The 16014-nt window shown below is 56.2% G+C and overlaps 1 protein-coding gene across 4 annotated transcripts; it reads right to left on the bottom strand.

The window, feature by feature from the left end:
• Window positions 1-33: 33 nt before the first annotated feature.
• ELAVL3 (ELAV like RNA binding protein 3) lies at window positions 34-15825 on the bottom strand. 4 transcript variants are annotated; one of them, XM_060297075.2, is made up of 7 exons: window positions 15421-15825; window positions 8132-8455; window positions 7740-7843; window positions 4038-4191; window positions 3627-3852; window positions 2834-2872; window positions 34-1113 (listed from the first exon to the last, which is right to left on the bottom strand). In XM_060297075.2, the coding sequence occupies exons 2-7, from the start codon at window positions 8334-8336 to the stop codon at window positions 762-764; spliced, it is 1080 nt and encodes a 359-aa protein (XP_060153058.1). In that variant the 5' UTR covers window positions 8337-8455; window positions 15421-15825; the 3' UTR covers window positions 34-761. The 4 variants fall into 4 exon arrangements, with proteins under 4 accessions (XP_060153058.1, XP_060153057.1, XP_030735663.2 ...); XM_060297074.2 differs by having other exon boundaries at window positions 8132-8351; XM_030879803.3 differs by having other exon boundaries at window positions 34-1092; window positions 8132-8351.
• Between the last annotated feature and the right edge of the window lie 189 nt (window positions 15826-16014).

Below are 16014 nucleotides of genomic sequence, written 5' to 3'. Positions count from 1 at the left end.
AAGCCCTGCTCCCTGTGTCCCTGCCCCAGTTGGTAAACATAACCTGCCAAAATATTTTCTTTTTTTTTTTTGTCTTTTTTTGTGTTTTTTTTTTTTTCAAGTTCAAGAATCCCCAGTAAAAATTCTCCACGAGGTCTTTTTTCCCTTTTTACAAAAATAGAGTTTTTCTTCCCCTCCCACCCCCCCTTTTTTCATTGTGTTTCTGTTTCCAGCCCCTCCCCCTGCCCCTCACATTCCACCAAGGGGCTCTGGGCCAGGGATGCCCACACCCCTCTCACGTTTCGCTTTTTTGGGGATTTTTAAACCTGCTCCCCCCTCTCAGGCTCACCTAGGTGTTGGGGAGGCCTGGGCAAGGGGGCCTGGGAGGGCACCCCCAGCACCCCTCCCCCAAGCCATCCACGGAGGGTGGTTGAGGGTGTGCTGGGGGCACGTCTCTGCTTTCACTTTAGCCGAAAAAGGAAACAAAAACCTTCACCATGAACAAAACCAAGACGAGAGAGTGAACAGCCCAGCCTGGGGGGGAGGGGCAGGAGGACGGGGTGGGGGACACCCAGGAGCCCTCCCATTCCCTGCAGACCCTCCCACCGAGTGCTCACCCTGTGGCTTCTGCAGGGACACGGGGCCCTCGTGCCGTCCGTGGTCTGCCTGCGCTGTCTCTCTCGGGCCCCTGTCTCTCTCTCTCTCTCAATCTCTCTCTCTTTCTCTCTCTCTCTCTCTCTCTGTCTCTGCTGCCCGGGAAGGGTGGGGAGGGCGGCGGTGGCTCAGGCCTTGTGCTGTTTGCTGGTCTTGAAGGACACCTGCAGCACGCGCTCGCCCAGGCGGTAGCCGTTGAGGCTGGCGATGGCCATGGCCGCCTCGTCATAGTTGGTCATGGTGACGAAGCCGAAGCCCTTGCACTTGTTGGTGGTAAAGTCGCGGATGACCTTGACATTGGTGACTGCCCCGAAGGGCCCGAACAGCTGCCACAGCACACTCTCATCCGCCTCCGGAGACAGGTTGTACACGAAGATGCACCAGCCAGCGCCCGCCGCGCCCCCCGACAGGCCCACGCCCGCGAGGCCGCTCATGCCGTCGATGGCGATGGGTGAGAACCTGGCGATGAGCGACAGGGGACTACTTTGGGGGTCACGCGGGCTCTGCCCTTACCCCCGGCATGCCCCCTGACCCTGTCATGACCCCTGACCGTGCGGAGACCTCGGGACTATGTGACCCCTGCCTTGGCCCCGTGACCTCCATCTGTGACCCCGCCTTAAGCCCCAGACTCTGAGCCACTCTGATACACCAGCCCCCGATCTCCATCCTACCTGGAGCCCTGTCCTGACCTCTGACCCTCCCTAAACGTTAGGTCCTCACCTGCGATCTTGCCCTGAGCCCCTATCACCCCGACACTCCCTGACCTTGGACCCTACCTGGTCCTCAGCCCTCTTGACACTGACCCCCTCCCCACAACTGGCCACCACCCTTCCCTTGACGCCTCTTCCCACCCAACTCCTGCCCTCACCCCCACTCGGGCACCACCCTGATCCTGCCCGTGGCGATGCTGCCCCTTTTGCCCCACTGGCCATCCTGCCAGGTGGAGGCCCACCCGGAAGGGCAGCGCTGGAACCAGGGTGCGAGCGAGGCCTTTAAGCGCCCCCTCTCGTTACTCAGGTCTCAGCTCAGCTGTCACTTCCCCGGGGTGGCCTCCTTTGACTCATATAGTGGCCACCTCCTCCCTCTGGCCCTCTCTGGCCTTTTCCTATGTATGTATGTATGTATTTTTTGGCCTCACCACGCGGCATGTGGGATCTTAATTCCCTGACCAGGGATCGAACCCGTGCCCCCTGTAGTGGAAGCTCAGAGCCCTAACCATTGGACCACCCGGGAAGTCCCCAGGCCCTTTTCTATTTAAATCATGTATTTATCCTTAGCTCCATCTTCCCTGCAAGGTTCTATTCCCTCGGTGTCCCGGCCCAGAACAGCTCCCAGCACCAGTAGGCCCTCGGGGGGTGGGGGTGGGGTCTGTGGAGTGAACGAATGAGTGAAGGGGCATTGGCTCCCTGCCTTCCCGAGCCATTCCTTTGGTCACTGGGCTCACTCCCTCCTCCTGGCCTTTGCACAAGCCGCTCTTGCCGCCAGGAACTCCAGTTCTGCTCTGGCCCTGTCTCCTGAGCGATGTCTCCACTGGATCCTTATCACCCCGTCTCCTGCCCCCTTCACAGCCCAGATCACGGTTCATCTGTCTCCTTCCCCAGTGGACTGAAATAAGTAATAACAGTAACCATAATCATAAGAGACACTGCCTTTTAAACTGAGTGAGCCTGCACTCCGTGCCAAGCACCGTGCTCAGTACCATTCCAGCTCCACCAGGGGCCAAGTCTGGCCAGGCCACGCTGGGTCCCCAGCTCAGAGCCAAGCTCCTGGCCCTCAGCATGTGCTCAATAGCTCTTGATGCTATAAACATGGGGACCTTCAGAGGATCAGGGATGTGGACAATGGAGTGGGTGGGGGGCCTCAAGGTCCACCCCCAGCTATGAGGCAGAAGGGGGCATTCTGTGACCCTCAGCATAGATGATCAACAGTGGCCAGTGGGGGCACAGCTGTGACCCGGGTAACACTGCCTGCCTTTCAATGGGGTGGAGGAGGCCACAGACAGGCCCCCCAGATCCAGATTCTGTAGTAGCAATTTCTAGGCATTTAGTAGGCTCAAGGACCTCCAGATCTCTTAATGGCCCCACTATGCCCAGACAGGGGTGGTCCTGGGGGATGAGGTGGGGGATGGGGGCCATAAGGGCAAAAGGGTCCAAGGAGGGACGGCGAGGGGCTGGGGGCAGTGGGGCGGGGGCACTGTTACCTCTTGACTCCGTAGGCCATGTTGAGCAAATTGTCCAGCCTGTGGAGGCAGAAGGGGTGGTCACTGGTGGCTTCTGGGCACACCCCCGGCTGTGACACCGGGCAGCCAGCCTGCCCTCCCCGCCCCCACCCAGCCATCCAGCAGTGCCAGCCCTGCCCCCGCCTGCCTGCTCCCCGCCAGGCTGGACACCGCCTGGCACGGAACCGTGGTCACTCGGGCACCGCCTCTTGCCTGCCCTGCTGCTGCCCAGCCTGCACTGGCGTCCTCGTCCTCCCCCTCCCGGCCGCCCAGCCCTGCTCGCCTGCCCCCCACCCCCCAATCCGTCCGGGGCTTGGGTCCCGAGAAGGGAAGTCTCTTCTCCAAAGTGCCTGGGCCAGGCAAGTGACAACGCCTCTCTGAGCCTCAGGGTCCCCGTCCGTAAAATGAGGACAAGTTCTGTCCTCACGGGGTCGCTACGCAGAAAAAGTAAGGGTGCCTGGCCAGCAGGGAGCTGAAGCCACGTGCCCTTGGCGGGGTGGGGGAGGGGGTGGGTTGGCAGTCAGAGCTGGGCCTGGTCAGGTGATTCTAAAACTACTGACGCCAATAATGCCACCCTTAGTGGCCTGCACACATTGAGCGCCTGCTGTATACAAGGGTCTGGCCTCAGCACCTGACAGACCCCCACGTTTCCCCTTTTGCCCTGGTTTCTCTCCGCCCTGCAGGAATGGGGTTCGGCGAGGGCACCTGCAAGCCTAGGGCATCCGGCCCTGGGGCTCTGGGACGTCTGGGGGGCAGGGAGCGGCAGGGGGCTCACCGGAAGCGCTGTGTCTGATGGTGCAGGGGGCCTGCGTAGCGCCTGGCGGAGGACTGGTAGAGGTGAGTGAGCAGGGCCTGCCCGGTCTTCTGACTCGGGTTGTTGGCAAACTTGACCGTGATGGGCTCGGCCGCACCTAGCGGCTTCTGCCCGTTCAGTCCTTTGATAGCCTCCTCGGCTTCAATCCTCTTGTCAAAGCGGATGAATCCCACACCCCGAGAGACACCTGCCGGGGCGCGAGGGCGTCATGGGTCCCGCCCCCTCCTGGGGACCCGCCCCCTCCTGCGTGACCCCGCCCCCCTCCTCGCTGCTATTTCCGGTTTCTCCACTCTGGTCCCACCTGGGTGCCTTAGCCCAGTGCCCCCCTCCCTCCCACCCCCCCGCCAGGTGCACTCTCCCCGGCAGCCTGACCTGTGACCTGGTCCACCAGGATGCGAGAAGTGATGATGCGGCCGTACTGGGAGAAGAGCTGCTCCATCTCTTTCTGGCTCATGGTCTTAGGGAGCCCGCTGACGTACAGGTTCGCATCCCGGATGGAGGCGGAGCTGGGTCTGGCATAGGACACCTGGGGGAGGGTGTCAGGTGGACAGGGGTGAGGGCAAGACCCATTTCAAATGGGGAGGGAGAGGCCACATTCAAACCGCCACTGAGCAACAGAAATCCCTCATCCGTTTATTCAACAAATACCGCAAGTAGTCACCATGGGTGGTGGGTGGGGTCAACCAGGGCTTGGGGGAGGGGATGTGGCTGTGACCAAGACAGCGTGGCCCTGCCCGCGTAGAGCGGTGAGAGGGACCTGTCATCCGAGGAGGTCAAAGGAGCTGCGCCCTTGGGGTCACATGTCTCCCTGGGGGCCTCAGGGACCCTCACATCTCTAGCTCATGTTCTCAGGCTGGATATTCCATCAACATTGACACGTCCCACTCCCTTGGAAAGTGAACCTGGGATGCTGGCTGGCCCCTTCTCTTCCCGACTACAGTGGGCCCCTCAGATCTTTAGCGCCCAGCTCAACCCCGACGACTCCCAAATGTCCGAGCCCAGCATGCGCCTGGCCCCTGAGCTGCACACCTGCGTGACACCTGCCTTCAGGTACCCCACGAGGAGGCCTCATGGGGGATCACACTCAGCACCCCTGACTTGCCCTAACTCAGTAATGACAGTTCTGTCCTCCTGGCTTCTCAGGTCCCCAGCCTCGGGTTGTCCTCAATGCCTGTCTGTCACACCCGCATCCAACCACCATCCATCCTGTCAGCTCCACCTTCCTCATTATCTGGATAGAATTCACACACTTCTCCCCATTTCCACTGCCCTACCATTGCTCACCCTGACCAGTGCAGCAGTCTCTGCCCTGGTTCCCTGCTCCACCCTCGCCCCCCCACAGGCTGTTCCCCCCACAGCAGCCAGGGGGCACCTGTGAGCGTCTCAGCCAGGTCACATCCCTCCTCTGTTTAGAACCCTCCGTGGCTCCCACCTTCCTGAGTTAAAGTGCTTCTCAGGGCCACCAGGCCCTTCACGACCTGCCCCATCACCCCCCTACCCTCTGTCCCCCTCCACATCTCTATTCCAGGCACATGGGCCTCTTCCACATTCCCCAAACACACTAGGTGTGCTTCACCCTCAGGGCCTTTGCACTTGCTGTCCGCTGTGCTTGCAACTCTCTTCCTTATTTTTCTTCTCCAGGTCTCAGTTGAAATATCCTTCCTGTCCTTTCCCATCTGAATTTGGTCCTCCACCCTTATCCCTGTTACTCTGTCAAAGCCCTTCTCTCAGCTGTGAAGTAGACACGTTTTAGTATGATCCTTCCATTCATGTCATTAATTATGGTCCAGCCCAACAATGAAACTCTCTGCAGCTGTTTAAAAAATGGTGGACGTGTATATTTATTTCCCCGAAACAGTGGTGAGTATTGTAAAGTGGGGGAAAGAAAAGTCCATTTACAGAGCAGCGAGTATTGTGTGACCCCATCTCATTGTGTGTTTATCAATGTCCTGGAAACGTGGTCTGGAGGGCCCACCCCTAAACGCTAGCAGGGTGACCTAGAGCTGGTGGGGGAGGCGAGGTGGGATAAGCTCCGTTCCCCCTTATTTCTGCTGATGTCTATTTTCTGTTTCTTCTAAATTAACCTCTGGGTAGATGGGGGTCATTGTAAAGGGTCTGGCTTTTGTTTGGGGTGGTGAGTTGTGAGGGCATATTACTTCATTAGAAATAGCTAATTAAAAAACGAACAAAATGAATAAATTAGGCCAAGGGCGGATGGGGGTGAGGGTGTTCATGGGGTGGGGGCAGGGGGATTCTGACTGATGCAATTGTGCACACCTGGGATCCTCCAGAAAAAAGACAAACACCACAGCTGCTATTATTTCTGTAATAATAATTAAAACTCATGGCCATGTATTTGATGGTTTCCACTCTCCCCTACCCTGTGGGGCTGTGAGTTTTGAGGGGTGAGGACTTGTTGATGGATTGGAGCTGGGGGAGAGGGGAGGGGAGTCTCAGCTCCTGGGTGGGTTTTGGGGTCAGGGGTCATCTGAGGCACAGAGTAAGTGTTCAGGGACCTTTCCCATCCTTTCATGACATGGGCTGACCCAGGTCCCTCACGTGGTATGGGCTCCTCCCACACCCCCTCACTAGGACGGGGCCTGGCACACGATGAATGGCTGGAACTATTGTGGGCAGAATCTGCTGGAACACCTAGTCAGGACCAACCACACACCACAGCCACCCAGGCAGATGCACATGCATGCACATACACCCACACAGAGGGCCACGCTCTGGTATTCACTGCACAGCTATGGTGACTACACCAGCAGGAGGGTGACACAAGGCCACCGCCACATTCATGGTGACTCTGGGGGTCTGGGATAATTGCAGTAAGCGTCGCAGAACCACACACCTGTCACACCACCACACAAGCCCTCAATGTCACACACGTTCCATCCTGAATGGGGCACAAGTAGACACACCCACACAACTTCACCGTAACACACAAACACCCTGTCACAGCCAGACACACCCACGCAGCCCCACCAGGTCACAGCTGGAGTTGCAGTGCATCACAAAGCACCTGTCAAATAAACACCACGTCTCACAGACACAAGGTGACACACCCTCGTCTATAACAGCCAGACCCACATGATAACAGCCACTCACATAGCCAGGGGGTCCCATAGCCACGGGGTCCCACAAACACCATGTCTTATAGCTCAGGGTCCCCCCCCCAACATATGCACCACATCACACGCACACAGTGGCCCTCTGGGTCATACAGTTCATCACTAGGGTCCACTCTCACAACCTGGGGGCTTCTGGGTCTACTTGGCCATGGAGGGACCCATCAGGCCCTCGTCAGCCTCCACACCAGGGAGAGGAAGAGATTCCGGCACCTCTGTTCCCATGGCGAACTGGGGGCCAGATGGGCATCCTCCCCAGCCCAGCCTCCCCCAGGGTTCAGGAGCAGATTTGTGGGGCGGAGCCCAGACACCCACAGGCAAACCTAGAGAGGGGGTTTCCATGGTGATTCCCTGCAACCCCCACGGCCTCCCGGGAACCTGGGCTTGCAGGGTCCCAGCTGCAGCTGCTGAGAGGGGAGGTCATGGGGCGAGGGGCATTGTACAAAGGTGGGGGAAGGGCCCACCCCTAATCCCACCCTCCCAGACCCTAGTTAGGCTCCAGATGGCAGATGGGCCCCCACCTCTCCCCCATTTCCATGACAAAGGCAAGGAGAGGGCTGCCCACCAGACCCTGGTCACTCTCTCCTACTGCTGAGGGGGTGGGTACCTCCAGGGCCTGGCTGACTCCTTGAGTTGCCGGAGAATGTGGGGCTGATCATCTCCCCATTGACAAGAGAGGAAACTGAGGTTCAGAGAGGCAGAGCCATTGGCCCCGGGGCCCCAGCCAGAAAGCCTTTGGGGATTGATTTGAACCCCTTAGGGGATGAGCCATGGGGGAGGATGGGCAGCAGTGGGGGGAATGGATGTATGGGGAGGGTATGGTCGTGGGGGGCTGGGTGGCCATGAAAGGGTCAGTCCAGGTGGGCGGTAATAAAGAGGAAACGGGCAGAGCCAAGATGGGAAGTCACAGGAATGGGTGGCAGTGGGGAACGAGGGCGCTGACCTTGATGGTCTTCGTCTGCAGTTTGAGGCCGTTGAGGGTGTTGATGGCTTTGTCTGCATCGTTGGGGTCAGAGTAGTTCACAAACCCGTAGCCGAGGCTCTGCCCTGCAGGCAGGACCAGGACAATGACCTCCCTGGACCTGCCAGTGTCCTCCCAGACCCCGGCCTGAGAGACTGACCACCCCCCTCAAGGTTATGAGAACCAAGATTCCACCCTTATTTGTTACCCCCAGAGTACTACCATATCCTGAGGACAGCTCAGACCCCCCAGGGTCCCACCTGCTCCCATCACCTCCCACCTGGGGTCACACCTGTCTCTACACCACACCTGTACTCCTGTACTCCTACCACCTCTGTCCCCTATCCCCACCCCCCACCTGCCAGCAGCCACACCTGTGATCTTGTCCCGAACCAACTTGCAGGACTCAATGTCACCAATGCTGCCGAAGAGACTCTTGAACTCATCCTGGGTCATGTTCTGGGGCAGGTAGTTGACGATGAGGTTGGTCTTGCTGTCATCACTGGCTCCGTTTGTACCAAGGAGTGGCCCGTTGGGCAGGGCCGGGCCAGCCGGGCCCCCCGCCACCTGAGACTCCATGGCCCCGAGTATCTGCTGGAGACAACAGGCCGCACCCACTCACGGCCCAGTTCCCACACCAGGGACCAGTGGGAGTGAGGAGGGGCTTGGTGGTGACAGATCAATCAGGTCTGCATAGGCTTGAACATACAGAGGGGATAAGGTATTATTCTTATAGTCCCTTCCACTTCTTGAGCACTGGGCAAAATACTTTACAGGTGATTTTATTCTGAAAAAGTCCATATATTAATGCCATGTATGCCCATTTGCACGTATGCTTGCCTGTTTGTCCACAGCCAGTCTGCATTTTTAGAATAATGAAATGAATACTTTGTATTCAGAATAAGAATTACAACAGTTTTATTAGCTTTGAAGCCCTCATAATCCCAAACCTGACCATGTACTTTGCTCTTCCCACCAAATGTAATTCCTATCCCAAATGTGTTAATATTTCTTTTGCTTCATGCATAATTTACCCCCACAGGTTTTCCACTGAGCCATTTTGGGTTTTTTATGTATATCATAATAACACCTGCAAATATAATGACAGTTTTGTTTCTTTATCTCCAATCTATACCTGTTATTTATTTTTCTTGTCTTGTTGCAGGGGCTACATTGTGACATTGGCTTCTTTATTCTTGACATTAAAGGAAATGTTTTAAACATTTCACAGCTAAATATGATCTTTACTATAGGTTTTTTGGCAGATGGCCTTTATCAAGTTAAGAATGTTTAATTTTATTCCTAGTATCTTAACAAGATTTTTTTTAAGGAATGGATATTGAATTTTATTGAATATCTTTTTCTGCATCTATTGAGATGATTTTTTGCTTCAATATTTTTTTTAACAGGGAAGAGGGCTTTTTATTTTTATTTTTTAAAATTAATTAATTTATTTATGGCTGCATTGGGTCTTCGTTGCTGTGTGCGGCTTTCTCTAGTTGTGGCGAGCAGGGGCTACTCTTCATTGCGGTGCGCGGGCTTCTTATTGTGGTGGCTTCTCTTGTTGTGGAGCACAGGCTCTAGGCACGCGGCTTCAGTAGTTGCAGCATGCCGGCTCAGTAGTTGTGGCTTGAGGACTCTAGAGCGCAGGCTCAGTAGTTGTGGTGCATGGGCTTAGTTGCTCCGCAGCATGTGGGATCTTCCTGGATCAGGGATCAAACCTGTGTCCCTTGCACTGACAGGCGGATTCTTAACCACTGCACCACCGGAGAAGCCTGCTTTAATATGTTCATGTAATAAATTACATTAATTGATTTTCCAATATTAAGTCAACTTTTCTAAGCTACACTAAACTTGGTTATGTTGCAGTTTTGTTTATATACATTGTTTGATTTGCCAACTTTTTTATGGTTCTTTGTTTAGGATTTTTAACCTCTATATTCAGGAAGATATGCTTTTTAAAAATTTAATTCACACAGAGGCTCAGGTAGAAGTTTATTATGCTATGACAAATAAGGAATTTGAGGCTCCGAGATGTTAAGGAACTTGTTGAAGTCACACAGCATATCAGTGGTGGCACTGGAATGCAAATGCAGACCTGTCTAGACCTGAAGACCACTCTACCATTCTCTATGACAGTCAACCAGGCAGGTACCAGCTCTGATGACTCTTCGCTGTGTGTCCTTGGATATGCTCCTTATCCTCCTGGGGCCTCTGGTTCACTTTGCTGAAAATTCAAAACAATTAGTAATGGCTATCTTAAGGGCCACGTAGAGAAGAATTATAAAGCCATGTCTGGGCTCAGAACGAAAGAGGGCTGGGATTGATTGGTATTGTCTGTCATGGGCATGGGAAGGGAAAGTAGCTAGCATTTCCTTAGGTCTTCTCCTATGTCACAGTTGGTGAATAGGTTGCCCTTACCTAGAAACCCAAATAGATCGGTAGAGTCTTCCTAGACGGATGAATTAAGAAGGATTTAAAGCTATATTCAGTTTCAGCAGTAAAGATGACTGTGATTGATGAGCAATATCTGTTGTGGCCACAGAATTAGAAAGAGCCAGCAGGTACACATCATCTCAGCCATCCCTGCCCCAAAATTCAATACCATAATTGTTCCCAAATATTGCGCATACTATGTGCCAGGCACAGTGCAAGGCCCTCTACAGGGAATGTTTCTTTTCTTTTTCACCACTCTGAAAGGAGGAGCGTTTTATTACCCCTGCTTAGGAGATGCTATGGACTAAATGCTTGTGCCCCTCCAAATTCATATCTTGAAACCCTGCTCTCCAGTGCAGTGGTATTTGGAGGTGGGGCCTTTGGAAGGTTATTAGGTCATGAGGGTGGAGCCTTATAAAAAGGGACGGGAGAGAGATGATCTCTCTCTCTCTCCACCATATGAAGACAGTGATAACACAGCTGTCTACAAACCAGGAAGCCGGCCCTCACCAGGAGCCGAATCAGCCCACACCTTGATCTTGGACTTCTCAGCCTCCAGAGCTATGAGAAATACGTGTCTGTTGTTTAAGCTACCCAGTTTATGGTATTTTAGTCAGCCTGAGCTGAGTAAGGCAACAGATGAGGAAAGTGAGGTTCAGAGATGTTTGAAAAATTACCAAAGATCATGCCGCCCATAAACGGTGAAACAGGGATTTGCGCATGAGCTTTTCTGATTGGGCATCTTATTTCCAACTTCCACTGCCAACCAAGACTAGTGCTGGCTCTAACACTTCCCAGCTGCGTGTCCTCAGGTATGCTACTTAACAGTCTTTATGCTACGACCTCTGCTCCACTTTGTTGAAAACTCCAAATCACCAGCATAGTGACCAGAGACCCATCTAAAGCCAATTGTGGGTGCAGCTGGAAGGCATTCTGGGATCAGTTAGCTATGTCTGACACAGGCAGTCATGAGAAGTGGAAGTGGGCTTGTCTTGTCCACAAGACAAGCCCTGCCTCATAATGCTGCTGTTAATAATCATCCTGGTCCATTGACACCTACCGTGTCAGGTACCAGGGAAATAACGCAGAGACGTTGGGTGATATAAATGGGGAAACTGATTTCAAACCTGGATATGTTGGACTTCAGAGCCGTTTTTAATGACTGGCCAATACACTGGGGGCAGCTCTGCCACCACATAGCTGTATGTCTTCAGCGACAATCTTAGCTCTTCTTTGGGCTTCTGTTTCCTTGTCATTTATTCTTATTTAAAGGATAGTACAGAGGGTCAACTCCCCTGCAGCACCATTTGGCTGGGAGTGGCTGTCTGGGGGAGCTGCCTGGAGGATTCTTCTTCTTCTTCTTCTTTTTTTCTTCCATTTTTGGCCACACCATGTGGCTTATGGGATCTTAGTTCCCAGACCAGGGATTGAACCCAGGCCCTCAGCAGTGAGAGTGCGGAATCCTAACCTCTGGACCATCGCGGGGGCGGGGGCGGGGGGGGGGAATTCCCTGGAGGATTATTCTGAAGCCACATCCAGGCTCACCAGGAACACAAACTGGGTTGATTAGCAATGTCTGCCACAGGCGCCTGAAATATAGCAGTAATGTACCTTCCACACATCTGCACCCTGGTCTTGTAACATTAATACTTTACGAACAACATGGCCACGTATTGAGGACCTGCTATGGGCCAGCCAAAATTCTTTTTGTGAAAATTTCCAGGCAATTTTCCCCAAATTGAATGTTATGGGACTCTACTCTTATTTAACAGATGAGAAAACTGAGTCTCATTGAAGGAGGAGGGATTTGCACAAGTTTGGGTAGCATGTAAAAAGTGGACCAAGAATTCCAATTCAGGGTTCAGACTCTAGAGCCCACTCTCAATGAAAAGGCCGATTTAAAAAAAACACAACAAAGCAAAGCAAAGCTGAGCACCCACTCTTTGCCAAGCCCCAGGCAACACTACATTTAAACCCACTTTGGGGGCTTCCCTGGTGGCGCGGTGGTTAAGAATCCGCCTGCCAATGCAGGGGACATGGGTTCGAGCCCTGGTCCAGGAAGATCCCTCATGCCGCGGAGCAACGAAGCCCGTGAGCCACACTACTGAAGCCCGTGCACCTAGAGCCCGTGCTCTGCAACAAGAGAAGCCACCGCAATGAGAAGCCCGCGCACCGCAACGAAGAGCAGCCCCTGCTCGCTGCAGCTAGAGAAAGCCCGCGCACAGCAATGGAGACCCAGCGCAGTCAAAAATAAATAAATAAATAAATTTAAAAATAAACAAACCAAAAAGAATAAACAAACAAACAAAAATAAACCCACTTTGTTGGCCGAGTCTGCTCATTCAACTCAACAAATATTTACTAGGTGCCACCATATGCCAGCTGCTGGCTCCACCCTCCTGTATATCCTCTGACGCTCATGTTGCCTCTCTAGGTCTCTGTCCCACTACTAAAGATATGGCACAGAGGTCCCCCGTGTATGGGGAGATGGAGTCTGAATTCCCGTCTGGGCTCAGCGAGCTAGAATTCTGTGATTTGTTGATAATGTCTGTTATGGGAGCCCCCAAAGCAATCAGCAGTACATAAACCACTGTTTCAGGACACATCAGATCCCAGCTTTGGAAGCCCTACTATGTGCCAGGCCCTGAGCCTGTGCTGTTTTCATTGCCTTTCCACAACCACCCTGAAAGCTGGAGATCATCTCCATTTCTCAGATGGAGAAATTGAGGGTAAATGGGACCTGTGACTTGCCCAGGATGACAGAGGGAAGTAGTAGCGATGGTGTTAGGGTTTGACCCCTTGATCTGATGACCCTAGAGCCTACATACAGGGTTACTGGTCCTCCACCCCCGGAAATGCTGTCCTCAACTTGGGGGGGGTTAAGAGGTGACTGGGGGGTTCCCACTCAGGATCTTGAGGCCCAGCCCACTAATCTCACCACCACCCCATCTCCCTCCCATCTGTGCCAGAGCTTAGAGGGATCAGTGTCGCATTTCCTCCGAGGCTGAGCCGGCTGAGCTGCTAATGGGGATCGGATTGGTGGAGGCCACACCCGCCCTGCCTCAGCCCACAGTAAATGCGTGGCCTGGGATGACACAGGGATCACAGGGACCTTCGAGGGCTGCCCCAGAACAGGGGTAGAGAGGTGAAGTCAGAGGGGAGGAAGGCAGATCAAAGATGGAGCAAGGGAACCTCCCCTCCCACTCTCTCCAGCTCTTCCTCTGGGTCTCTCCCTCTTTCTGTTTCTCTTTCCCTCTTTTCCCCTCAGTTTCTCTCTCTTCTGCTCTGTCCCCATCTCTCCTCTCTGTCCATCTCTCCCCTCTGAATGCTTCTCTTTCTCCCCCTCCCTCTCTCTCACCCTTTCTCCAACTCTTTTGCACTATTATACAAACATCTGACATATGGATTTTGCAATGAACACACCTGAGGTTACTTGCTGTGTCAGACCCCCTTGGCCCCCAGCTGTGCCCCCTGGCCCTAGTCACAGTGACAGATGCCTGGGTACTGGCAACAATAGGGCATTGAGTGGCTATGCATGGTAAGGCTGGGCCACCACGTGGTGCTAAGTGAGCCTCCTACTTCTGGGCCCTTCTCCCTCCATGCAGGGAGGGCCCTCACTGTCTCAACTCATCCCCTCACTTCCTCCCAGCCTGTCCCCATGATGGGTCTCTGCCTGAGTACTCTCCATTGGAGTGACCAGGACTCCAAGGGCTTCAAGGCCCTTGTGTGACCTCTGACCACACCCTCTCCCCTTTGTGCATCAGCTTCCCTTTCTCAAATGAGGGCACAGATCGGAGCAATGTATGCTGGACTGCTGTGGGGGTGCTGAGGGTCCTCAGAAGGCCTCGCTCACGTTCCTAGATCAGGGTGAGCAGCGTGAGGCACAGAGAGGGGAAGGAGCTGCCTTGAGGTCACACAGCAGAAAAGGGTGGTCTCTCTCAGGCCTTTCTCAGAGCCAGGTGGGTGGGTCCCAGGGTCTAGTATGGGAGAGGCCCAGGCGTGGAGGGAGTGCTGAGCATCCCCCCACCCACTGTGCTCGTTACTACTCGAAAAAGAGATCCAGGAAGAGACACAGTGTACAGAGACACACACACAGAGACCCGAGAGACAGAAAGAGCGGAAGAAGGAGGCCCCGGCGCCAGGACCAGACAAAGGACGCTCGGCAGCGCGGGGAGCAGAGTCGCGCGGCGGGGGCGGGGGTGGAGCTGGGGTGGGTCTAGAATTGGCCAGCCCCGCCCCCGGGATACGCCCGGGCTGCCAGTGGAAATCCGAGGGCTCGGAAGAGGCAGGGCCCCTGGGGGCCCTGGGGCGGGGCTTAGATGGGCGGGGCAGGGGCGTGGTTAGTAAGGGCGTGGCCGGGCGTGGCCGGGCGCTCGGGAGCTGACCAGCTCTGTGGCTGCTGAAAGCCCCGAGCGCGGGGCGAGTGGTGCGGGCGGGCGGGCGCGCTCAAGGTCATCCCGCGGCCCAGAGCTCTGGCGGGGTGGGACGCCTGAACCTGGCCTAAGGGGCCTGTCTGAGCCCCTTACCCCATCCCCCGGAGGCGGGGGCCCAGGAGCGGCGGAGCACCCCCTACGAGCCCTCCTCTCCCCTCCCCCTCCCCGCAGCCTGAGGCGCCCGCGCGAGGCTACGGCCCGCGAAGAAGCGCCGAGAAACAAAGGGACGCGGCGGCGGTGGCGGCGGGCCCGCGGGGCCGCCGGGCGCGCCCCCTCCTCTCCCCTCCCCGCTTGCCGCAAGGTCGACGGGCTTGAGGACGAGACGCCCGGCTCCAGGGCGCGGTCGAGGCCCAGGGCGCGCGATCCGACGCCACCCCTTCCCTGGGGCTCTCGGGGACTCCTTGCCGCCTTGTCCTGGCCCAGCACCAGTGACTGGGGCCCTGCGTTTGCCTGGGAGGCCTGCTGGGTCCGGGCCTGGATGGAGGAGGCATCCTACGCCGCGGCGTCCCCTCCCCCATCAGGCCTGCTGAAGGGGGGGCAATCCCGCCCCCAGGGCGCCGTAGGATGCCCCCCGAATCGCAGCTCGATTCCCTAAGGCCTCTCAAGCCAGACTCTAAGAGCCCCCAGCACTCTGGGCGCGGCTCTGTCCACTCTCAGGCCCCGAGGCTCGGTCCTACCCCCCCCCCCCACCCGGGCCTAGCTAGGCCTGGTCCTACCCCCCCTCCCATCTCTTCGGAGCCTGTGCCTAACCCCTCTCCGACTAGGTTCCCTCTCAGCGACAGGGGAATACCTACAGTGACCATTCTTGTGTGCCCGGCGGGCGCGGTCCGTGTTGAGGGTGGCTCCGGGGGTCGTGCACTCCTTGGGGGGCGCTCGATGCTCACGCCGGGGTCCTGCCCGGGCGGCCTCTGGTGCGGCCGCTGCAGAGGTCTCGGTGAGGGCAGCGACTCCCTCGAGGGCCGGGGACGGGCCCGAGCCCGGGTACGCGCGCGCGGATAACCGGGCCCCGGGGTGGCCTGCGGGCGGCAGGGGATGGAAAGAGGGAGCGGGCGCGGGATTGAGAACGCCCCCTGCGCGGCCCCGCGGGGCCCGAGGAGGTTGCGCTTCCCGACAGAGATCGCTGCGCTCTGCCTTTCGCCGCCGCCCCTCGGCCCGGCCCGTCTGGTCCCCGGTGTTCAGTCCTCTCCCCTCGCCCGCCCTCCCTCCCTCCCTCCGGCCCGCGCTGCGCGCTCCGCGCTCTGGGCCGCGCCGCCGCCGCCCCCAGCCCTTTATAGCAGCAGCTGCCAGCGCCGGCGTCGCTTATTGGCTACGGCAACCTAGCCCCGCCTCCTCGCGGCGCCCGACGGCGCGGCAGGTGGAAGAGAGGGCGCGCTGGCCAGGACTTCGCA

This window comes from Globicephala melas, chromosome 3 (genome assembly GCF_963455315.2).
Source record: "Globicephala melas chromosome 3, mGloMel1.2, whole genome shotgun sequence".
Classification (NCBI taxonomy): Eukaryota; Metazoa; Chordata; class Mammalia; order Artiodactyla; family Delphinidae; genus Globicephala; species Globicephala melas.
Note: the sequence above shows the minus strand (reverse complement) of the source record. Positions and strands in the feature narration are given on the sequence as shown.